The 25071-nt window shown below is 31.7% G+C and overlaps 1 protein-coding gene across 5 annotated transcripts in view; it reads right to left on the bottom strand.

The window, feature by feature from the left end:
• cacna2d2b (calcium channel, voltage-dependent, alpha 2/delta subunit 2b) overlaps positions 1–25071 on the bottom strand; it is a 52690-nt gene that overhangs the window by 9671 nt on the left and 17948 nt on the right. For 4 of the 5 annotated variants that reach the window (XM_009296110.4, XM_009296111.4, XM_009296112.4 and 1 more), the window contains 26 exons: positions 24931–24988; positions 23802–23852; positions 23608–23707; positions 22852–23013; positions 22161–22271; positions 21900–21978; positions 17993–18042; positions 16342–16431; positions 15692–15757; positions 15515–15589; positions 13978–14052; positions 12121–12192; positions 11847–11918; positions 9798–9859; positions 9629–9705; positions 9488–9548; positions 9304–9401; positions 6637–6727; positions 6493–6555; positions 6307–6410; positions 4492–4590; positions 2461–2552; positions 2332–2379; positions 2163–2234; positions 1442–1594; positions 1281–1333 (listed from right to left, as the gene is read on the bottom strand). In XM_009296110.4, the coding sequence (XP_009294385.1) occupies positions 1281–1333; positions 1442–1594; positions 2163–2234; positions 2332–2379; positions 2461–2552; positions 4492–4590; positions 6307–6410; positions 6493–6555; positions 6637–6727; positions 9304–9401; positions 9488–9548; positions 9629–9705; positions 9798–9859; positions 11847–11918; positions 12121–12192; positions 13978–14052; positions 15515–15589; positions 15692–15757; positions 16342–16431; positions 17993–18042; positions 21900–21978; positions 22161–22271; positions 22852–23013; positions 23608–23707; positions 23802–23852; positions 24931–24988 (2134 nt within the window). Of the gene's footprint in view, positions 1–1280; positions 1334–1441; positions 1595–2162; positions 2235–2331; positions 2380–2460; positions 2553–4491; positions 4591–6306; positions 6411–6492; positions 6556–6636; positions 6728–9303; positions 9402–9487; positions 9549–9628; positions 9706–9797; positions 9860–11840; positions 11919–12120; positions 12193–13977; positions 14053–15514; positions 15590–15691; positions 15758–16341; positions 16432–17992; positions 18043–21899; positions 21979–22160; positions 22272–22851; positions 23014–23607; positions 23708–23801; positions 23853–24930; positions 24989–25071 lie in introns of all 5 variants that reach the window. The other variant, NM_001089420.1, reaches the window with a different exon arrangement.

Here is a 25071-nt window from a genome sequence, read left to right as displayed (position 1 = left end):
CTTTGAAAATATATTACAATGTGTGGACAAACAGAGCGCTTGAGTGTTTCCATGACATTGAAAAAAAAAATCAGTTAAATTATATTGTTTGTTGCTTGGTTTATTTGGGCAGGAACAGTGAGATTTAAAGGCAATCAGTCCCACGCTAATGTATCCTATGCATTTTCCCCATGGAGCAAAAGTTGTGCCAATATTTCACAACATCAAGCATCGCTCGCTTACAGTACTTTTCTTCAGCTTATTGCCTGAGTTAAAAGGGGTCAAACTAGTGCAGAGGTGTCAAACTCAGTTTCTAGAGGTCACAGCTCTGCACACTTTAGTTCCAACACTGCTTCAATACACTTACCTGGAGGTTTACAACAAGCCTGAAGAACTCTATTAGTTTGATCAGGTGTGTTTAATTAGGTCAAGGTCAAGGTCAAGGTAAAATTTAAAATTTATAATATATATATATATATATATATATATATATATATATATATATATATATATATATATATATATATATATATATATATATATTAGGCTCAAAGCTAATTTATATATATATATAATTTATATATATATAATTATATATATATAATTATTATTTTTTAAGGGATCATTTCTTTTACATTAAAACTGAAATCTGGCCTTTTTTCACAAGATGACTTCAGTTTCAAACAATTTGTGCTTTGATTTCAGTCATCTTCAAATAATCAAGTTCATTTCCAACAATTCTAATATCTTAAAGAACAGAAACATGCTCTTTCGCTAGACAAAGACCTTTGAAAGCTGCGTATGTTTACATACAAATTTATTATAATCTAATAATTATACTTAATTTAATAAATACTTACATCAAATTTAGATTAAAACTGAAGGTCAGTATTTATGCATACTTTATTATTTTCAATAATACATTTTTATTATTATATTATATTTATTATTATTATTTTTTAATTAATATTTTTACTTGTTGTATTTATCTATTATATTACTTTACTTTCCTATGTATTGCTTGTATATTGTATCTTTTATTGTAAATTGTTATGTAAATGTTTGTTAGACAAAAATTTGTACGCAAATGTGTTTGAATATTTCAAATAATAATAATAAAAAAAATAATTACAGTAAAAATAAAATAACTGTTTAATAATCAAAATCAAGGTAAAGTGTTCAGTCAATTGAGGTTTTGATTTTACGTCATATCATCCGACCCCATTTCGAGGTAAAAAAAAAAAAAAAAAAAGACAAAACTTCCTGACAACATTATAGCAACATTTTTTAGGCGTACTCACCACGCGGCTGCAGACGTCCACCAGGCTAGGCTGAGAAAGTCCGCTATGGAGGGCTGACAGGAGAATGAAAGCCTCTTAATCACAGGACACTTCAGAATGTCATGACTTAAATCATAAGTGATTCATTATGTAGAGTTCAGTGGACTGAATCCTTTTCTCACCACGTAGAATCCTCTGTGTGCGGCTCCTGTGTGGCTGCTGGCTGTGGGTTCGCAGGCCGACTGATACTGGAAGGTCTGATGACGGGAGTAGATTGAGTTGTTGTAGAGGGCGAACATCAGGTACGGGTCGACCTCACCGAAAAACAGCCCAACCTCAAACAGACATGAAGACGTTATGTATTTTGGTGAATTTAAAGTACTTTCATACTAATATAATTTAATATATTTATTTAACTTACTGACATTGTGTAGATTGTATAATACCTACAGTATATATAAACTTATTTAGTAGCTTACATACAGTATGTATATATATATATTAGGGATGTAACGGTATCAGAATTTCACGGTACGGTAATACCTCGGTATGAATGTCACGGTACGGTATTTATTGAATCATTTACAGGAAAAACAAAACTTTTGAAAATACTCCAAAAAAGTGGCAAAAGTGTCAATGACATACAAATTAGTCATCTATCTGTAAGCTTTGAAACAGGAACTTCAATTTTAATAACAAAAAATTATTAAACCATGTAAAAAAAATAAAGTTTCAATTTAGTATTGTTGAAAACTCATCACATTCAACATTTAATCACTCACTCACTTACTTAGATAGAGATGGGTTTAAAGGAAAATTATCATATAACTATAATCTGGTAAAAGCTGGTATCTCTGGGTATTTACAATGTCCCCTGCAACAGAAAAAAACCCTCTCATCTACCTTCTTCCAGTGATCTCTCTGATTGGACATCACCAGGAAACCGCCATCATCGATCAGATAGCACAGCAAATCCTGAATAAACACACAAACAAAATCTACACTCATACACCAGATCGACTGACATGACAGTCTGTTTTCATGCAAAACTCAAGAGTGCAGGTTTTCTCACATCGCTGTTCACTTCACAGTCCATCTCACAGGATCTGGACGGGCCGCACTGCTCAACACAAACAGCACATTAGTAAATCTCACCATAGACAAGTCATGTTTTTTTAATCTTTTGTCAAAAATATCGTACCTTATGTGCGGCCTGTCTGCTGTCGGACACGTTGCTGGCCAAGATCTTGAACTTGTCGACCCAAGCCTCCAAATCCAGCTTAACGCCGACCACTGAAAACACCAACACAAGATGAAGACAACCAGAAAACAATGTGATGTGCAATGATGTAGCAGATTGTCCAAGACTCTCTATGATTGCAGAATTGAATGTAAAATCGAGTAAATAAGATCAAATAGTGCTTGTAATCTTAAGGTTGTGGGTTTGATTCCCAGAGAAGGTAAGAACTGGTTTAAAAAAGTGCTCCTTTAATACAATATTTTTACACAAATGCATAAAAATGTGCAATAAAAATTAAACAAATTTTAGAGGTCGCATATTTGCTAAAAATTTCTGGCTGTGTGTCCACCGAAGTGTTTTTGCGCTGCATCACTTTTTTTCAGCCGGTTGCATTACAGTTATTGTGGTGTTGACAGTTGCACAGTATAGTCCCGCCCCTCCTCCACTGTGATTTGATGGCTATGTAATATAATAAAGCTATACAATAAATACATATAATGTTTAGACTATGTATTCCTGGTTATTTTATTTGCAACAAAGATGTAAACAAATACATAAAGGTGAAGTATATCTAACTAAGGATCTGAGAATCCTTGTAACTTATGAGTGTGTTGCTTCAAGAAAGAAACCGGTTATTTGTGTTGTGTTTTATTTTCATTTGTTTATATTCAATTATTCTTCTTTTAATTGTTTTATTTAATTGTATGATCATTAGTCATTTATATAATTCTCATTACATCATTAGTGAATGTTTTGATTATTTTTGATTATTATTTGACATTTTATTATGATTTTATATTTTAAAATTACTATTTCCTATAATCATTGCTTTATTTTTATTTCATTTTATTGCACGTTGTTATAATTTTATGACTGTGTGGATTCAAGCAAAACTTGTTTTCAAGTATAAGAGATGAGAGAATGTCCTCATTTCAAGGTCTGTATTGTCTTTGGACAATGTTGTGAAGCAGTAATTTTCCATTGCGGTTGCTTGTGGTGTAATAACACTAGTTGGATTTATCCTGTTCAGCAGAGTCTGAGCGTTGAATCATACACAACTAAGATTATTCAATAAACTCTGCTCTTTCTTTATCATCATTAATTCATCTTCTGCTTTTGCTCTTCTCTGGTTTTCTTAGTCAACTCCTATACTAATAGAAGACTGAATACTGGTTAACAAGTTTGAGTATTGGGTGGCTTGGCTGGCTTGTTGTCTGGATACCCAGAAAAGCAGACATTTTACGTCAGAGAAGACAGAAGCTAGATTTGATTTATCTGGCATAAAGAGTGTGATCTAACAAAGATAAAGAAGTACATAAAACTTTTTCATTTACTAACATGACATGAAAACGGCTGAAATAAATTACTAAACCTACAAAATAGTACTTTGACAGAAACAAATACTTAAATAGTTTTCCTAGGAAGTTCGTTTATTATTATTATTATTATTATTTTTAATAAAAATAAATCAATAAATAAATAAAAAACTAGGCCAACACTTTATTTTAATGGTCCATTTGAGGATTAGTAGACTGTCTGCTTAATATTTGTTGATACTGCTGCTAAACAGACATTTAACTGACTATAAAAAACTTTGCAAGTACATGTCAACATACACTAACCCTAACCCCAACCAAACAGTCTACTTATAATCTAATGAGAACTAGTTGCAACTTAAATTCAACAAACAGACCATCAAAATAAAGTGTGACCAAAAAGGATATGTATTTTTTCACTTAATACAATATAAAATGTACTTTAAATGAAAGAAAAGTTTTTCTTTTCAGTGTATACAGTAAATCAGAGCCCAGTGGTTCTTGTGGTCAAACAAATGTAAAAGATTGTAGATCAAATACTTTCAATGCAAAGCAACACAAGAAATGCTGCAGTTATTTCTGCGAATTTGAAGAAAGATGCCATAAAACCAGTCATTTCCGGTCATAAATATCTAAACAAAATCTCTCTCTCTCTCTATTTGTACTGATTACACACCTGCAGGCTTCATGGTTTTGCTCCCAAATGCAACCTCTACGGCGGTGGTAACCAGAATCCCCACAGTGCCATTCTCTGAGATCAGCAGATCATCCATCGCTAAACACAAACATTACAATCAGTAACATGAGAAAAAAACATTCACACTGAGATAATTATATACATATATATTTTTGATTCACATATACTAAAGGATAAAGTCAAATGGGACCCAATGACAAAATGCATTTCTTTTATTTTACAATAGTGCTTTAGAAAATAAGTGGTGTTTGTTATATAAATCTATAATTTAATGACTGCATATTAAAATAAATGACTGATTATGGCTTGTGTGAGTAGTTATGTCACTATGGGCGCTGTAATATAATTATCAACACCTGTAATTATTCATTTTCAGAGCTCTAATGTGATATTTATAGTAATTACCAGCTGCCACATTTATGATACCGGTATATTATAATTATTGTATTTTATCAGTGCTGTAATACTGAATTAATATCTGTATTATACAGCAATTAACACTACACTAATGAGGTGCAGCTTTGTTATTTAGCAATGGGGATTTGAGGATACTTCATTCGAGCGGGAAAAAAAAGGTGATAAATGCTATAGTATTTACTGCATTACACTTTCTATAAAGCTCATACTTATAATAAATCAGAACTCATAACTATTTATAATTATTTATTATCAATCATAACAATTTATAAATGAATTTATTAATACACAACAAATGTCATACTGTACTATAATGCTAGTTATAGCTACTATTATAATAGTGTTATTAATAATGATCAGTGCTGCAATTCACTTTTCAATGCACATGCTCATAACGCATTATACATGAGTATAATGTATTAATTAGTCAGTTTTCAGTGTATTTATAAAGATGGAGTCTGGAGTGTTAAGCATTGTTATGTTATAGTTACACATGTTATGTTATAGTTACAAATACTTGGTTGAGTAATAATGAATAATGTATAGTTAATCTAAAATTCTAATATGGACACTATTAAGTATGTAATATTTAAATTTTTAATTCTCACTATGATTAATTACTGCTTTAATATTTAGAAACTATGCTGAAATCAATAACTAATTAGTATTTTTAGTTGTAAAAATTAAACATTATAATATAATATAATATAATATAATATAATATAATATAATATAATATAATATAATATAATATAATATAATATAATATAATATAATAATATCATATAATATAATAATAAATACAATATTTAGAAATTATGCCAATATCAATATCAATAATCATTCAATCAATAAATTTCAATAATCTTTCAAATCATTAAAGCATCTTTTTCTTTTTTTGGTATAATATAATAAAATACAATATAATATAATATCATATGATATGATATGACATGATATATGATACAATATAATACAACACAATATAATATAATTGCAGCACAGAATATAATAAAATAATTATTTATTCATCGCTCCAGGGAAATTCTAAATAAATTACTTATTAATCTTCTCTTACTTTATTCATTTTGTTGACACTTACCAGTGACTTATCACCTGCCTATTATTATCAAGATTTTGGCTGTTTATTAAGCACATATACAAAGCCATATCATAAATCACATATTCTACATGATCTTTTTCTGCATCCCTAGCCATAACCAATGCATAAACCCAACTACTACCTCAATAACTATTGATGAGCAGCATATTAGGAGTTTTTTTTAGACTAAAGTCATAATTAATGGTTCATTAATTGTATCTCAAAATAAAACATGACTGTAAATTTTAATCATTTATTAATAATTGAGGACTCACAGGTTCGTGTCGGCGCTCTGAAGATGTAGCCTTTGTTATCCAGACTGCGCCGGTAGAAGTTTGAGTTTAGTGGTTCAGGATCTTCATCCCATGATTCAGCCGCCCTTAATTACACACACATATAAGCTATCAGATTCCTCTTATAATCATACAGTAACTTAGTGTTTATTAGCTCAGTGGACTCACATGTTGGGGTAAACACGTGTGACGCCTCCATTGGTGGACGCAAACAGAGCCAGAAAGCCATACCTGCAGACATCAGATCACCTGATCAACAGCTGAATGTAAAAGCACAGTAAACACATGTAGATTATGATGGTCTGATCTTACGTGCCCAGGTCTTTATTCTGCCAAACGCGTGTGGCGAGCTGCCAGAGGATCCCGGAGTCCAAGATCAGGTTATGAATGAGACCCTGATCACCTGAAATCAGCAGACAAACCATCATAAGGTTTGTCACCACATTTTAAAATGTGTATTGTTATTATTTATTGTTAGCTGATGATTTGTTGTTTATTAAAAATTTGTTTTGCTAAAAATTTTCTGTCTTGTTTCTAGTGCAAATATCTGAAAACTCTTAAATCAAAAAGTATCTTCTAGACAAGCAAAACTAAATGTCTTGTTTTAGGAAGTAATATGTCAAAATTAAGTCAGTTTTTATTTAAAACAAGTTAAAACAAGACTTTAAATCTGCCAGTGGTGTAAGCCAGTCATCTTGTTTTTCTTTTTGGCATAAAATGATTTTGTTTACCTCATTGGCAGATTATTTTGCTTGTTTTAAGGAAAAACTCACTTAATTTTGTCTTCTTATTATTGAAAACAAAACAATGTGTTTTGCTCGTTAGAAAATGTTTCTTGATTTAAGAACTGTTAGATATTTGTACTCAAAAACTAGAAAGTTAGGTACGTCTATACTACTGTTTACTTGTGAGTGTGTACATTTCATTATTAATGTTGGGTAAAAGGTAATAGTGTAGTAAAAGAAGTAAAAGTAAAAGTAAAATTTTCTCTAAATTGTTTAAAATTATAAATGGAGTACTATTTAAAAACAAGCAAAAAGTATATGTATTGACATTAGTATTGAAGTACATAGGTTTCATGTCAAAACCTTCATACAACACTCTAAAGTCTGTACTTTCATATTAGCAGTAAAGTATACACTTATTATACATACAGTTGAAGCCAGAATTAATAACCCCCTTCAAATGTTTTTCTTCTTTTTAAAATATTTTTAAACGATGTTTAACAGAGCAAGGAAATTTTCACAGTATGTCTGATAATAGGTTTTCTTCTGGAGAAAGGCTTATTTGTTTTATTTTGGCGAGAATAAAAGCAGTTTTAAAATTTTTTAAACACCATTTTAGGGACAATATTATTAGCCCCTTTAAGCTATATTTTTTATCAATAATCTACAGAACAAGCCATCATTATACAAACACATGCCAAATTACCCTAACTGGCGTGGTTAACCTAATTAATCTAGTTAAGCCTTTAAATGTCACTTTAAGCTGTATAGAAGAGTCTTGAAATATATCTAGTTGAATATTATTTATTGTCATCATGACAAAGATAAAATAAATTAGTTATTAGAGATGAGTTATTAAAACTATTATGTTTAGAAATGTGTTGAGAAAATCTTCTCTCCATTAAATGAAAATTAGTGAAAAAATAAACAAGCGGCCTAATAATTCAGGGGTGCTAATAATTCTGACTTCAACTGTATTTGGCACATCATCTAATTATGCAAATTGGGGTACAGCTTATCGGTGACATCACCAGGGGAATAGATCACATGTAGATCTGGAGTTTGACATTTGAGCCATTTATAGAAAGTCATGTCCCAGAAATATAAATTAAATTTGTATTGCTATATTTTAAGCTGCAATATCTTACTCTTCGTAAATAAAAAAAGCACACAAAAACTACTAAACATATACTTTTACTTTTCTTAAAAGGTAACAAACACATCCAGTTATTGTATTAAAAGTGACTTCAGATGATAATGTATTACTTTCCTGCCATCACTGTTCATAATCAGAAATGTGATATTTTGTATGTGATATTTAAATATTAATAACTCAATCGGAGCTAATATATTAAAAGATCAGTACTGCAGCTGTATTAATTACTAACAAATCTTGAAATACAATATTTAGTGATATTTTTCTAATAATGATTTTTCTAATCAGTAGAATATAGAATGATTATATTTTTATTATTATCAGAAATATTTTCTGATTACATCTGCAATAATTAGTGGTGTATTTTGTACTATTAATCATATTTTTATTTTCTATTTAGACCTGTAATATTTATTCTTATATTCTGTTATACTTAGTAATAAATAATGCTTTTAAAATTCAGAAAAAAATTATATATATATATATATATATATATATATATATATATATATATATATATATATATATATATATATATATATATATATATATATATACAATGTAATATTCTGTATTATGTATTTAATATGAAATACTATTGTTTTTATTATGCTGTATCATTCTTTTTTTACGATATTTATTTTCTATTATTTATTAATCAGTACTATATATTAGCACTATGATGCATATATGAATTAGTCTTTATAAATCAATATCACAAATATATATTATAGTTGTAATATTTGTAATATATTCTTTGAGCTGTAATTTGTCATTATTAGACCCATAATATTTTTCTTTTTCTTCTGCATGGATTATTACTATAGGTAAAATATAGAAGTGAAACTATGTATCAAATATGAAACTCTTTATTTAAATACAACTTCAATATTTAGGAATAGATCCTGTAATATTTAATTTCCATAATAGTAACTTTAGAGTTTGACCACATCAGTTCTATACAGTATTTAATATAATAAACCATACATTTCTAATATTTCATTATTAGAGTCAAGTGATGTTTAATAATGAGCATTTTTAATATTGAATCACTATTGTTTTAATATGTAATATCTATATGTAATAAACATAACTTACAGTCTTCAGACTCCGGTGAGATCTCCACCATCAGAGACAGGAAGTCCACCAGGAACTGTGTGTTGTTTTCAGAGATGTGCAGGCGCCTGCAATAATCTCTACAACCACAAACACAGCCAACATGTCAAATCTAACAGTAATCTAACATCATAACTGATGTAAAGGCACACATAATGTACAGTACCTGGGAGCGAGAAACACATGACCGGCAGACTCGAAAGAGTTGGGCAGCAGAGACTGTAAATCTGAAAGCAAACCCGGACAGATTATTCAGGATGAGCTCTAATCTAACACTAAACAGCGTGTGTATTAACTGAGCACTCACACTGCAGCTGGAGCATGACATCACTCAGATCAGCTTGGATGTAATGTTCACTGTACGGAGGCAGTACCAAACCTAGACTGCAGAGGGCGGCATATCAAACAAACAATTAAATAAGTATGTTTATCATCGCAAATATATGATCAGTACAGTTAAGTCAATCAAGACATACCTGTAGTCTGTGTCGTTGATGGGCGTCCAGGTGTACATCCGGGTGACGTCGTCAATGTAGCGCTAAAAACAAAAAGTTTTAACGTAAAAAATTACTAAATTACATAAAACCTTTACATATAACTTAAAACTACAAAAAAGTTTTCACATAAACATTTACTATTATGTACAAATTTTACATACTACTTAAAATGATAAAAACAAAAATAACGTGAAACAACATTTACTATATTACGGACAATTTTTACTTAATAATTAAAAATATGAAAAAAAGTTTACATAAAACACTTATTATATTACTTACAATTTGTAAATTTTATTTAAAACTATGAATAAAGAGTTTTTATGTAAAATACTTACTTTATTACGTACAATTTTTACTTATTAACTAAAACTACAAAAAAAAAAGTTTACATAAAACTTTTACTATTACGTACAATTTTTACATATTACCTAAAACTATGAAAAAGGTTTTTACGTAAAACCTTTATTACATTACGTACATTTTTTACATATTACTTAAAACTATGAAAAAAAGTTTTTACGTAAAACATTTATAATATTACATACAAATTTGACATATTACCTAATACTACGAAAAGGTTTTTTACGTAAAAGATTTACTATATTAATGAATTTTTTTTTACATATTACCAAAAATTATTTTTTTACGCACAAAATTTACAATATTATATACACTTTTTACATATTAGTTAACTATAAAAAATTTTTTACGTAAAAAATAAATAAAAATGCATACAAAAAAAACCTCAAAGATTTCCTTCACTTTCTGGTATTACTGAAAGATTATAAACCAAAATACTTTTTAAAAGTATTTGGTGGTTTTAAGTACACTTTATATCGTGAAACAAATCTTAGTAATAACATACTATTTTTGCATTGACACAAGTTTTCTTTTTTAGCAAACATGCAAATAAATTATATATTTTTTTGGGTTTAGGTATATAGTATATATTTGTTGCTGTTGAAAAATATATCTGAATGCAATGCATTTTGTGGTTGTGCAAGTGATTTGTGGTTTTTAGACATAGTTTTGTGTCATAACAGGAGTACTATGTTACTGTATATTAAAACGTATGCACTATAGTATCAGCAGTGAAGTACATACTTTTGTTACATTACATATTCAAAATGTATGCATAAATAGTTTTTACACTAATAAATTGATTTGTGGTTTCCTACTTTGTAGTATGCATACATAAACTATATTAAGTACATACTTATAATAATATATTCAAATTGAACTTAAATTCTACAATTTAATTTATATTTGTGGTTTTAAAACCATTTTACATAAAAAGGACTATTTTACTATATAAAAGTATGCACTTACTTTACAAAGTACATACTTACATTAAATATTGAAAATGTAATTAGAAGCTAACATTTTCAGAGCAAACAATACATTGCTTTGTTTGTCAAAACTGAAATAATATCTTACTACATACTTAAGTATGTAACTAAAAATTTTATCAAAAAATTGTGTACTTGTATTAGATATTTAAAAAATTATCTACAAAAATTTAAATGAATATATTTAAACAGTTTCTCTAAATTGTTTTACATAAAAACTGGAGTACTATATAAAAACAGGCAAAAAGTATGTGTTTTAACATTAGTAGTTAAGTACATATTTATTTAAAATGTAGTTTTATGCTACAATTTTCATTCTAATTTGTCGTTTCGAGATGTAGTTTCATGTCAAAAGCTTCATACAACACTCTAAAATCTGTACTTTCATATTAGCACTAAAGTATATACTTATAATACATATTTGGGACATCATCCAATTATGCAAATTGGGGTACAGCTTATCGGTGACATCATCAGGGGAATAGATCACATGTAGATCTGGAGTTTGAAATTTGAGCCATTTATAGAAGTCATGTCCCAGAAATCACACATGTCCTACTTTCATCAAACACACACACACACACACACACACACACACACACACACACACACACACACACACACACACACACACACACACACACACACACACACACACACACACACACACACTTGCCTCGTCCATTGATTTAATTAGAGTTTTAATGGTCATATCTCCCGATCGGCCGTCAATCATCTGCCGGCGAATCTAGACAGGAGGAAAAGCAGATGTTGAAGCGGCGTCCACGATCTGACGAATGATTGAGTTGAACATCATATTTAACACATGAAGTCAATGTGCCAGATCTGCCCACACTGAAAACAATGATTCATTTATTATGAACCACTGAGAGAGAGAGAGATGCGGGTTCAATGAGGACAGTCTGTGTTTGAGTAAGTAAAGACTGAACCTCCTGTTTGCTGCTGTCTTCCACTTCTGCATCCAGAAAGTCCAGAGTCACCTGCTCCGGTAAATCCTCTTCCTACAAACAGACAAGCCACGGTTATCATTAGCTATGTATGTTTCTATCCAAAACTGTGAATTAAATTAATGCACAAAACTGGAATATTGCATAAAAGACGTGTAATTAAAGCGTTTTCTATTCAATTTCTAAAAGAGAACAAAATCGTCACATGATCACATGATCTGTTATAAGAAAATCACATGACTTTTTTAATGCACATACTGGAATTTGTTCGGTAAAAGTGTTTTCATCGTAGTTTATGCACATCTTATCTTATCAAATAAAAAGATTATCCCACGCAGTTATGCACATTGTTTCCAAATTGACGCGCTTTTTGGCAGTTCCATCCACCGTTTTTTTATGCGCATATCCCAAATGCGAATGAAAATAGGTGGATGGAAACATAGCTATTGTAAACTCAAAATAACACCTTTCACTACTTCATATAAAATAAACAATGATTGAAAATATAAGTGAATATATAAATAAATAAATAAATAAATAAATAAATAAATAAATAAATCTCTGCAACTCAACTAATCTTTTTGGTTTAGTTTCAGTATTAAAACTATTAAATCTCAGAATTTAAATTGAAAAAGTTCAAAGTAATCAGATTTTTTATTAGCGATGTACCGAAACAAAAGATTTGAGCGCAAACCAAAAAATCTGAATGAACTGCACCTGGTCGAAAACCGAAACCGAAACTGAAACCAAAACTAAAAATGCTTTGTAATAGTAATTTTTTTAAATGTATGTAATATCAAATAATTTGTAAGTTAAATTGACCTCATTAAAAGGTAATAAAATAAACACATTTTATTGACAGAAAATGAGGCGAGGGGTACCTGCGCTGTTATGACAGCACAGTAGCACAACTGCATGCAGCAGGAACAAGTATACTACATAGAAATGTTTTGTCAGCACATTATTTGAGTCAACTTTGCTTTACTATTGTTGAGCATGTACGATTAATGCAGTGGTATCCATATTTTTTAACTTTGACCATGGCGCACACGTAATCTAGCTGATGGTGCGCTCAGCAACTCGTGCGCTTTAGTCGATGCCGCATCAAACCACATGAAAGGGTTTCATAGCGCATGGCTTTCTTTTTCTCAGCTCATATTTCTGCCATTTTGGTCAAATAATTTTCATCTCCAAAAACTATCATTAACTAAAACCATAACAATGTTTCAAACCATAAAAATGTTTCAACCAAATTAAAAACAAATAATTAAAACACATTCAGCAAGTTCCCAAGTCAACATTTATCTTTTTAGTTTAGAACAAATTTAAGTGCTTAAAAATCAATACAACTCATTCATTCATTTTCTTTTCGGCTTAGTGCCTTTATTATTGTGGGGTCACCACAGCGGAATGAACCGCCATTAAAACAACTCAAAAAACAAAAACAAAAGTAAGTAAAAACTAAGTTATTAATGTTAAACAGAATTAATACAATTATATAAATCTTAATGTTATTGTAATAAATTTTAATTTGTTTAATTAGCTAAAATTGTACATAATACATATAAAATACTAATAAAAACACACTACAAAAGTAGTGTTAAAATTAAAATGAAGAAAAAACAAAATAAAAACATGAATAACACTACAAAACATATCAAAGTTGTTTTTTAGTATCATTAGTATAAACAACGAGAAGTATGGAGGAATCTAAAAAAAGTTTAAAGAGCATGTCATTTATCATTATTTGTTGTCATGACAATGAGTGTGCTGAGATGCAGACACAAAGATAAGGAGAGTGAGAGAGTGTGTGTGTGTGTGTGTGTGTGTGAGTCTCACTCGAGGCTGCAGGTTTGGATGCATCAGCACGTATCCGTTCGGGTCAATGGCGAAGATGTATCCATTGGCTCCGAGCTACACACACAACAGAGAAACACACTGAGATGAAGCTTTCTGTTTCACAGACTTGCGGAATGCACAACAGTGCTAAATATCAGCTTTTCACAGACTCCCACTGATATAATCACAATATATAAAATAAATCAACAATAGCAGTCATATGCAAAGAGAGGTCATGAACTGAGAAATGTAGATGCAGTGTTATTAAATAATAAAAGCACTCTCACCATTAAAAATACATTGGGGTCAACATCCTTTTATTGCAGTTTATTGCTATGAATTTTTAATGTAAACTAATAATGAAATATGTATTATATCAGGTACAGAAAAGCAAAATAGTAGGGGTATAACAGATCACGGTGACCCAGGATTAAAACCTTTTATGCCTCCCGTGTCATTCAAATCACGTATATGAAAGCATTTTGGCTTTCCTGTAAAATATAACGATGACAGAAAGATGTTGTGGTGGGACCTAGCTATTAATTGAAGATGTTCTCTGTCACTGCTTTTTTAGCCTGCATTAATGTATTCAGTGTAAAGCTGTATAATAAAACGTTAAAAGATCATGATCTCAATTCAAACCCAACATGAACGATAAAAGATAATGATTTGCATAGATTTTTAATCTTTCGAAGCGCTGCATTCAAATTTGCGTTTGATCAAGAGAGATTCAGTTTATAAACTTTTTCCGTGAGTTACAAACAAATAACACAGAACATCTGGAAAACAGTTTATAGTTCAGATATAAACACTGATGCTTATGCTAAATATTAAAATCACTGTTTAATAGAACTTTACGCTGGTAAATGTTGTAGCAATGTATTACATTGTGTAACCAACAGTAACAACAAAAAAAAGACACCAAAATTAATTCACCGAATAGGTTCTTTCTTGATTTTTATTGTTATTAGAATTACAAGTTCTAAGATATGTCTGTTGAAACCAACGGTTTTTGCAGTAATATTTTTGTATAAATGGAAAGCAAGTGACATTTTTCTCCTCCTTTTTTGTTTATCCGAAAAATGGTCTGATCCGTGACTCATAAACAATAGTGTGATCTGAACTGTGAGATTTGTGATGTTACATAACTACTAAATAGATAAATGCATATTATTATTGTTATTCATTCATTCATTCATTTTCTTTTCGGCACAGTCCCTTTATTAATCAGGGGTCGCCACAGCGGAATGAACCGCCAATTTATCCAGCATATGATTCACGTAGTGGATGCCCTTCATGCTGCAACCCATCACTAGGAAACATCGATGCATACACACACTCATACACTACAGTAAATTTTTAGCATACTCAATTCACCTATACCACATGTCTTTGGACTTGCGGGGGAAAGCGGAGCAACCGGTTGCCACAGCATCTCCCATTATTATTATTATTAATTATTATTATTAACAAACATATTTATAATGTATTATAAACTCATTAGGGATGACTTAGGATTTGAGAGAGAAGTCTTCACCTTGTACTGTGGTGTGAGTCTCTTCAGCTCGTCCAGATGAACGTCGACCCCCATCACACCTAAAATCAGCTGATTCTGAACACACAAACACAGCACTCACTGAATATGAGGACAGTTTACTGTCAAGAAGATGATGATGAAGGTGATGATGAGGATTCTTCAGTTATGGAGCATCACCTGAGAGTCCCCGTTCACAGTAAGGTTGAACACCGGCATTGTCCCTGTCACCACCAGACCCAGACCCTGATAATACACACAAACAAACTCAACACACTCAGACAACTCTTATTGTGGCATCACACAGACAGTTTAAAGTCAAAATAATTCGCCCTCCTCTGATTTTTTTTTTCTTTTTTAAATATTTCCCAAATATGTTTAACAGAGCAAAAGATTTTCCACAGAATTGTTTTATTTCGGCTGGAAACAAAAGCAGTTTTTAATTTTTTAAAAACCATTTTAAGGTCAATTTTATTAGTCTCTTTATGCAATATTTTTTCAATAATCTACAGAACAAACCATTGTTATACAATATATTACCTAATTACCCTATCCTGCCTAGTTAACCTAATTAACCTAGTTAAGCCTTTAAATGTCACTTTAAGCTGTATAGAAGTGTTCTGAAAAATATTTAGTCAAATATTATTTACTGTCATCATGTCAAAGATAAAATAAATCAGTTATTAGAAATGAGTTATAAAAAATATTATGTTTAGAAATGTGCTGAAAACATCCATTAAACAAATTGAGGAAAAAAAATATTCATGAGGGCAAATAATTCTGATTCCAACTGTATATTTCACAGTCAAAAATGTGTAGGAGACTCTCACCAGGGCGTCCTGATAGACGTTTGTCCACTGTACTTGTTTGGCGATTCTGCCTGCCAGAACCATCGGGCGACCCAATACATCCAGATATTCCTGACACACACGAACATAATAAGGCAAAATATGAGTTCATAAAAGCTTGCTTTTGCAATTGTATTAAAGGGCTGGTTCACCCAAAATGAAACATGTGCTATTAATTGTTTATTCTCATGTCATTTCAAGCCACCTTTGTTCATCTTTGGAACACAAATTTGAAAGATATTTAGATGAAACAAGAGAGCTCCCTTATCCTCCATAGACAGCAATGCTCCGAAGGAATGTTTTGACAATGGTTCCTTTTCTGAACTTTGAAAGTCTCTGGATCATTGCTGTCTATAAATGATAATTTCATGAGGGCAAGTAATTAATTAAAAAATTTATTTAATAACATTGAAAAAAATTGTATTTAAATTTTTGGGTGAACTAATACTTCAACACTAGGCAACATGGCCAATAATTAAATACATGTAAATAATATTTAATAAAAATAATAATATTTAAAATAAATAGATAATACAAAATATTACTATATAAAAATAAAACTTTAGAAAAATAAATAAATACTTTAAATAAATGAATGTACATATTTTTGATAATTTTGATAACACATCTCAGTATTAAAGTACTGTATTTGCTTTGAAACACAAGATTTCTGCTTGTTTTAAGGTACAAAGTATCATAAAATTAAAAAATATGACAAAAAATCTAAGGCAAGGCAAGGCAAGGCAAGTCTATTTATATAGCACATTTCATACACACTGGCAATTCAAAGTGCTTTACATAAACAAGAATAAAAGAAACAAGTAAAATAAAAATAAAAACAAATAATAAAAATGTGTAAAAACAAAACAAAACATAAAAACAGGTAAGATGTGATATAAAAGAATGAATCTAGTTGAAATGTTCTAATTAAATGGATTTCTTTTTCATAAAATGAAGATTAGTAGAAATAATAATTTATTTTAAGTCAATTCATTTAATTCACATAAAGATTTGATGCACATAAATCATAAACAAAAAGATTCACAGAACATTTTAAGCATATTCACTGAAATAAATGAAGTGTATCACTCCGCCTAAATTTGTAATTCAATTTATTTATTTTTTTGGCCAAATTATGTTGTTTTTGTTTTAAACTATTGATACAAACTCTTGTTGTTGAATTTTAAATCAGTTTGGATCATAGAACTGAAGTGTTTTGATTCTCTCATACTTGTGAGATGATAAATATTTATGAGAGAACCAAATGAATGATTCATTTAAACAAACACTTGTGATAAGAGAAAATTCAATATGAAACATTTTAATCAATTTCATTTACAGTCTTCAAGCGTTTTGTCGATCTTATACTGAGATTGTGTGACAATTTGAGCAAAGCACATCACATAAAACAAATCAGTCACAAATAAATTCATTGAACAGTTGTTTTACTCCTGAGTTTGAATTTTGAATCACAAAGACTTTGCTTATTTGTTGTCAAATCATGAAACAGTTCAATTACAAGTGCACTAAAATCAAATCAACATTCACAGCATTCCTTCGCTTTGTTCTCTCAGCCATAATAGAACTCACATTCATATTTGTGTTTGTGTGAGTGTGTGTCTGAATAACTCACCTGGGTGTTAATCCTTATAGCACAGATGGAGCGGATCTCAAAATAGTATCCTGCCGAGACAGAGAGACGCTCAAAGAGATGTCACATGTATATCTCAACATGCATCGCCATATAAATCAACTTACATAACAAAGGATATATAGACATATGTTTTCATATTTCAGTGCATCTACAGGAAAAAACTCTATTAGCTGGAGTATGTGAGCGCAGCGTGTGTGTTTTGCCCGAAGCTAAAAGAGGATTTTGTGAAAGTCTCAACCAGTGCTCCATCTTGGAGGATTGTGTTCAACCAACAGACCAATCAATCTTTTTTTCGTTCAGTGAAATACAGTTACTGATCAGCTTTAAATATAGTTTGAATTGTTTTAGATATAAAATTGAGCTTATATATAAAATAAACGCCTCAGTTTTGTGTAAAATGCTCATTTAATTTTAATGTTTGTAAATGCACTGTGGTTTTTTTATGCTTATTTTATGTCTCTCTTTTCTTAGCAGACATTTTGTAAAGCACAGTGGCCAACTGCTGTTGTTTTTACTGTGCTTTGTAAATGCATTTGATTTTGATGTATGTTTTAGTGACAAACTGTACACTTTACATGTTCATATCGGTTTTATATCTTCTGAAGTCTAGTTTTGTCTCTGTTTTGGAGCACACTAGCTTATAGATATCCTTAAAACTAACATCGGCGCAATAACCTAGTGCAGTGGTTCTCAAACTTTTTTCATCAAGTACCACCTCAGAAAAAAATTGTTTCTCTAAGTACCACCAAAATGAGCAGTATTGAAATACAATAGCGTAAAAGGCCCAGTAAAACAGCTACAACTCTGCACAGTTAAAAAAAGTGGCAGATTACCTCAGAAATATAGGCTAAATGTCATATATGGCATATTATATACATCATTTTTGATACAATTTTACATGTGTGTAGCATGTACATGACATACTTCTATCCTCCGCATACCACTAGAAGGAAGCCTGCGTACCACTAGTGGTACACGTACCACAGTTTGAGAACCATTGACCTAGTGGTTAATGCGCTGACATATGGTGCAGTGGCACCAGTAGCATACTTTAGGACCTTAAACTACACATGAAATTAAAACTAACAATATGGACTTTGTTAGCTCACATTGCCAATTTTGTGGTGAACAATACAGCTGCGGATGTTATTAAGAAAAAAAAATGTTTGCCCCTGTAATCTTAAATTGGAATCTGAAAAAATCTTAAAGTTAAAGTCTCAGATTATGTGTGTCTGAGGTATTGGGCATGGCTAACATATTTAAGCACACCCCTCCAACTGTCAACTAGCCATGCCCACTGTTTTCTCATTAATATTCAGTTTCTATAAAAACTGCATCACAATACAAAATACGCAGCTCCCGGGCCATGTGGACTTTAAAGCGGCAGTCACACTTTACTTTCCACTCCATAGACTTTCATTCAAACTAATATGAATTCAGGAGACTAAAAACTCAAGCTCATGCAACAAATTTTGCATGTCGCTGCATTCCAAAGTTTAAGCTTGGTGAACTCAGATCTGCAAAACCGCATCATGTGATTGCATGAGACCAATCGACGATCAAAACGTGACCTCAGAAATAAAAACCGCTCGCTTTATCAATGCCTAATTATCTTGTTTTATCCTGCCCCTTTTGACAAATATTGATGACAGAATATGACTTTCACAAGCTCATACTTTAGTGTGACCATGGCTAAACCCACTAGTGTGTGGAATCTGGTAGTTTTGTTTATAAAACGGCTTAACATGTATATCTGTATATGTCTCTTGTTGTCTAGTATATGCTGTATTTTTATTCTTAATATTAAGGGATTTAAAATCACTTTAAAATCTTTCAAAGTGTTATTATCCCCCATAATTTGTAAAATAACCAGCCTTTGAGAAAAGCCTGATGTTACTGTGCCAGTTTGACAGACTGCACTAAACTGTGCCCAATTCTACTCGCCACGATTTCTGGTTCATCACAGGATAAATAACAAACATGCAATAATATTTTTCAATTTCAGCAGATTTTTATGTAAGGGTTTTTCTGTTCAACAAAACTGGAATATCACATTTATACAACTGTATGGAAGGTATGGGGAGACTTAAAATGTATGTAGGTGGAAATTATAGAAGAAAAAAAGGTATTTTGTCTCCCTTCAGCTGCAATATAGACCTTTTTCACATTTTTGGGTTTCTCAGCAGGCAAAGTCACTACAGTTGGGCAAACGTTAAATTTCAGTAAATAGGAGAGTAAAAAAATACATTTCTTTACAACTTGCTCAAATAACAAAAGTAAAACTCTAAGATAATGCTTTTGGCGAAAATATAATTGTGTGAGACAGCAGCCAGTAGAGAGAGCAATATCAAATTCACTTATTTTGTTCACAAATACAAACAAACCCCAAAAATAAACATGATTTTTTTTTTTTTTTTAATGCAAAAATGAGGGAAAACAAAGTATACTTTTTTAAAACTGACATATTAGACAAGTTAAATCTGTTAAAACATGTCATCATCGTCTTGTGAAAAGGGTCAACTGCATAGATATGATAGAGGCACATTTATTTTTTTCCTCTGTGTGCTAATGTGCTGGAAACAAACAGTTAGCAGAAAGTAATTTATTACATAAGAAAAAGACTCCGGCATCTTCTCAGACCAGAGTAAATTCTGTTTTTCTTTTTGATACTTGTTGCCAATTTATCAGGGATTTACGATTTGATTCTCTTTAACTCATTGAATGAAAACGCTACATTTTGTTTGCAAATTTTTTAAACAACATTCCAGAAATAAATGTAATTTGCATCTTCGAAAGGAAACAGCAAGCGTGTTATGTAATTTTAGAAGGTTTCCTGTAAAATTATATCAAACTTTTACACCTCAACTGACTGTAAGTATGAAAAGCTTTTTGATTTTTCTAGGCCAAATTCAGGCAAATCCGTCGTAATTAACCCTATAGCATATACACAAAAAATTAGGGGGTGGGGGGTGGTAACTTAATTGTTTTTTGTTTAATCCACATAAATTTGTAAAAACCATTAAATTAACTTAATCATTTTGTGTTGGGACAACATGTAGGAATTGCCTGGAACTGTTACGAAGTGGACGATGTCAAAAGATGTGCAGATCCACATACAGTTTATTAAAGGAAAGATCGTTCAGGCAATGGTCAAAAACAGGAGCATAAAGGTAATCCAATAAATTTAGTCAAAATACAGGCAAAAGGTCTGGTTAGGCGGCAAAGAATCAATACGGTGAACAAGGCAAGAATCAAAACACGGGAAATCAAACAATAAAAAAATGCTTCATAGTGTTCATAGAAACAAGACTCAGCAATGTGAATGTGAAAGTGAAGTGTATATATATTTCCATGTAATCAGTGAAAACAAGCTACAGCTGTGTCTGTGTGTGAGTGTCCGGATTATTGTCAGCTGTTGCAGAAGTTGATGGGTGCAAAGAGTTCTGGGAGTTGTAATTTGTTAGGAATACCTGAAGTAATCTCCAGTGGAGAAAACACCGGGAACCCACCATTTTTTTCAGTGTACGCATGTAAAAAAATTCTGGGTTCCACGCAATATATTTGTGTTGGGAAAACATGAAGGAATTAAGCTAACTAATTAGCTTTTACAAATTTAAGTGGATTGAACTGACAAAATCTCAAGAATTGTGTTGTTTCAGATGGTTTTAAATAAGTAATTTGGGCAAGCAACTAAAAATTGTTGAGTGTAAAGGGAGAGAAACACTGACATGCCAAAGATTTGTGATGGAGTGGTCATGGAGCGCGAAGCGAGTATAGTGAACCCAGAATGAAGCCATTATGAAATGCTCTGGGCACACAGTTGAAATTCTAGCCACTCCACAGTACTCTGCAGCTAGCATCTCCGCTAAATGAGCATGTGTCTTACCCTTATTAGAGCATGCAATCCACTGCAGCGGAGTGACATCGTAATTGTGCTGCCCCACCGAGAACGTGAACACGCGGACCTGCAGAGACCAGTGCACATCCCACAATTACCCCAGCAGATTAGACAGCAAACGAGCGGTTTCACTGGAGGAAAAGGGCTAATTACGAGGAACACACACTTCAAGTTGACAACAGCACAGCAGAAACACACAGAGAAACAGGAAGTCATATCTTTTTATAAAATAGTAAGTAATGATGAGACCGTCTTATTAGGCCAGTTGTACTGCTCGAAGATGTCCTGCGCTCGGTCCTCTCCGCCGTCAGTGAACAACATGATGATTTTATTACAGTTGGCTCGAGGAACGTTTGTCTTCTGCAGGACAATGAGAAACAGGAGCAATGCCAGAGTTATGGATGTGACATTTGCAGTCAAATATCAAAAGATAAATTCACATAGAAAGTATATGAAGAGTTCAGATGCAAAAACCTCCAAATACCATCTAAAATTTTCTTCTAAAATGAGCTTTTTTATCAGGCTCATGTATGTAGGTTCAGTAATTTCCCTTTTATGCCAAAAATAAGTTATTTTCATGGTCTTTAAAGTGAAATAATTCAACATAAACATAGAACACTAAAAAAAAAAATGTAAAAAAATTTAGTGGAAATTTCAAACGGCACTTAGAGGTTTTTGCAGTTCATATGTAAGTAACAGCTACCTTAATTTCTTGTTAGTACATGCTTGTTAATTAATGTATCCAACATGAAGTTGTTAATGTATAATTATACCATGGCTTTACTTGGAGGGGCACATCACCATTAAATTATCCTTAACTACTCATTAACTCCAGTGTTTAAACTGTTCATGTTGATGTTGACTGAACACTTTTATATTGTTATTCAGTGTAAATGCACTAGATGGACGTGTATAAGGAGTTCATGAGTAGTTGACTTACGTTCAGGAGCTGGTTGAAGGCGAAATGGAAGCCGGATTTGTAATCGGTGGTCCCTTTGGCCTGCATCTGCTGCACAGCCTCTTTGAAGATCTTCTTATTGCGCACATTGGCCTGAACCAGGTGATCGAAACAGGGCACCACTGCCTCTGCCTTCTCATTAAACTACCACAGAAAGAGAAAATAGAGTTTAAAGGGCACCTACTTTACCCCTTTTTCAAGATTTAAGATGTCTTTTGTGTCTCCAAACACTGTGTCTGTAAAGTTTCAGCTCAAAATACCCAGCATATTATTTATTATAGCTTTCAGAATCTGGGAAATGTTAGCTGTTATGAGACTGTAGCTGTTTTTGTTGCCTCTGCTTTTAATGCAAATGAGCTAGTTCTCCCCGCCCACTGTTCCCACATGCATGTCAGATCCATAGAGATCTCTCACTATTGCTCTGATGGATGTAACCATCTCCTGCTGCATCTCACATAGATAAACAGCACAGTGACTGACAAGTATAAAAATAGGTCTTCCTTACTTCTCCTCTCGCTTATTCTAAATATATAAAAATGTTATATATTTGATATTTCTGCAAGCTGAGAGTTATGAGAGGATATGCACACATTGTGAATGTTATGAAAAATAAGACAGCATTTATTTTGACATTTTTGCTTTTCAGTAGACCACTGGTCTAAATACAATCCATAAAAAAAGTCAATTGAAAACCAGCAAAAAAAATGCATCATGGTATGTTCATAATAGCTGACTTACCCTGGCCACGTTGACATAATCATCATCGGAGAGTGTGTCGAGCATTTCTGTGACCGAAGCTTTGATCAGTTTTAATGTGAGCCCGCTGACGCTGCCGCTCCTGTGGAGGGAAACATCTTAAACAAACAAACCAACAAACCAACAAATAAAAAAATGCCAAATGTGTAGTTTCTAAATGACATGCACATACTCACACGTCTACAAGAATGACCATGTCTTTGGGTGACGACGCTCCTTGAATGTACCTGAGGAATACAAGAGTGAACAAATAAATATTTATATTTAAGCCCCACCCACAAACGTTGACTGACTTGTCAAAGACTGACAACTTTTCTTAAACAGCTGTGGATAATAGATCTTTTAAATTTTATTAACTAAGTGAATTTATATATTAAATGAGTAAATAAATAAATAATTTCTTTAAAGAGGTCATTTTGTTAACTTTTTTACAAGATTTAATAATATATAACATACAAGACTCTCCACATTGTGTGTGTAAAGCCCCAGCTCAAAATATCTCACAGATCTTTTTTTTTTATTCTTTTCTGTAAATAGCTTTTACTTTTTTTAATGCGAGTCTCTTTAAATGCAAATGAGCTGCAAACTCCCCGCCTCCTCTACAAATAAGGGCGGAGGCACTTTAAAGGTGGTGACTTGAGCTGCTGTCCAGACACGGAGATGTGCTCCTTTGTGTTCAGCCTTAGTTTTGTTGTGTATTATTTTGTGTGTTTATCTTAATAAATTCCCCTAGACCAATCCATTTGTATTTTCCCTCATTGATTAAAGGGATAGTTCACCAAAAAAAAAAGAGAAAAATCTGCCATATGTACTCACCCACCATTTTTTCAGAACCTATTTAAGTTTCTTTCTTAAGTTGAAAACAAAGGAAGGTGTTTTGAAAAATGCCGGTTGCTGCAATCCATTGACTTCTATAGTCATTTTTATCCTCATATGGAGATCTATCGGCGCCATTAACCAGATTTATTGATCTTCTTTTGTGTTTAACAGAAGAAAGAAACTCATAAATGTTTAAAACCATATGAGGCAAGAGTAAACGATGAAGAAATTGTCAATTGTGGGTGAACTACACCTTTAATCCTGCAACCACAAAATATCTGCATGTGTTTTAATGTCTTGTCAGTTTAAACTCCTGATATATATGAGCACACAGACACAAGGTCAACACGATATTTGAAACTACCGATTTTAAAATGTACTTCAACAATAGTGTCATTGACATTTCTTTTTCCTAAGCAAACTTGATGCATGAACCATATCATCAATGCTGGAAAAAAAGGCTTAAATATACAGAAAGAGCTTTACCAGGGTCTTCGTCGTACATCATAAAGGTCGATCTTATCTGGCGCTCTCCAGGGAGCAGCTAAAAGACAAAATATATAACAGATTTTGGATTTTATTTGGATATTAATAACTCTCATCCCTGAGAATGCAATCTGATAGGCT

The sequence above is a fragment of the Danio rerio genome, chromosome 22, assembly GCF_049306965.1.
Source record: "Danio rerio strain Tuebingen ecotype United States chromosome 22, GRCz12tu, whole genome shotgun sequence".
Classification (NCBI taxonomy): Eukaryota; Metazoa; Chordata; class Actinopteri; order Cypriniformes; family Danionidae; genus Danio; species Danio rerio.
This window is presented reverse-complemented; position numbering and strand designations above follow the sequence as displayed.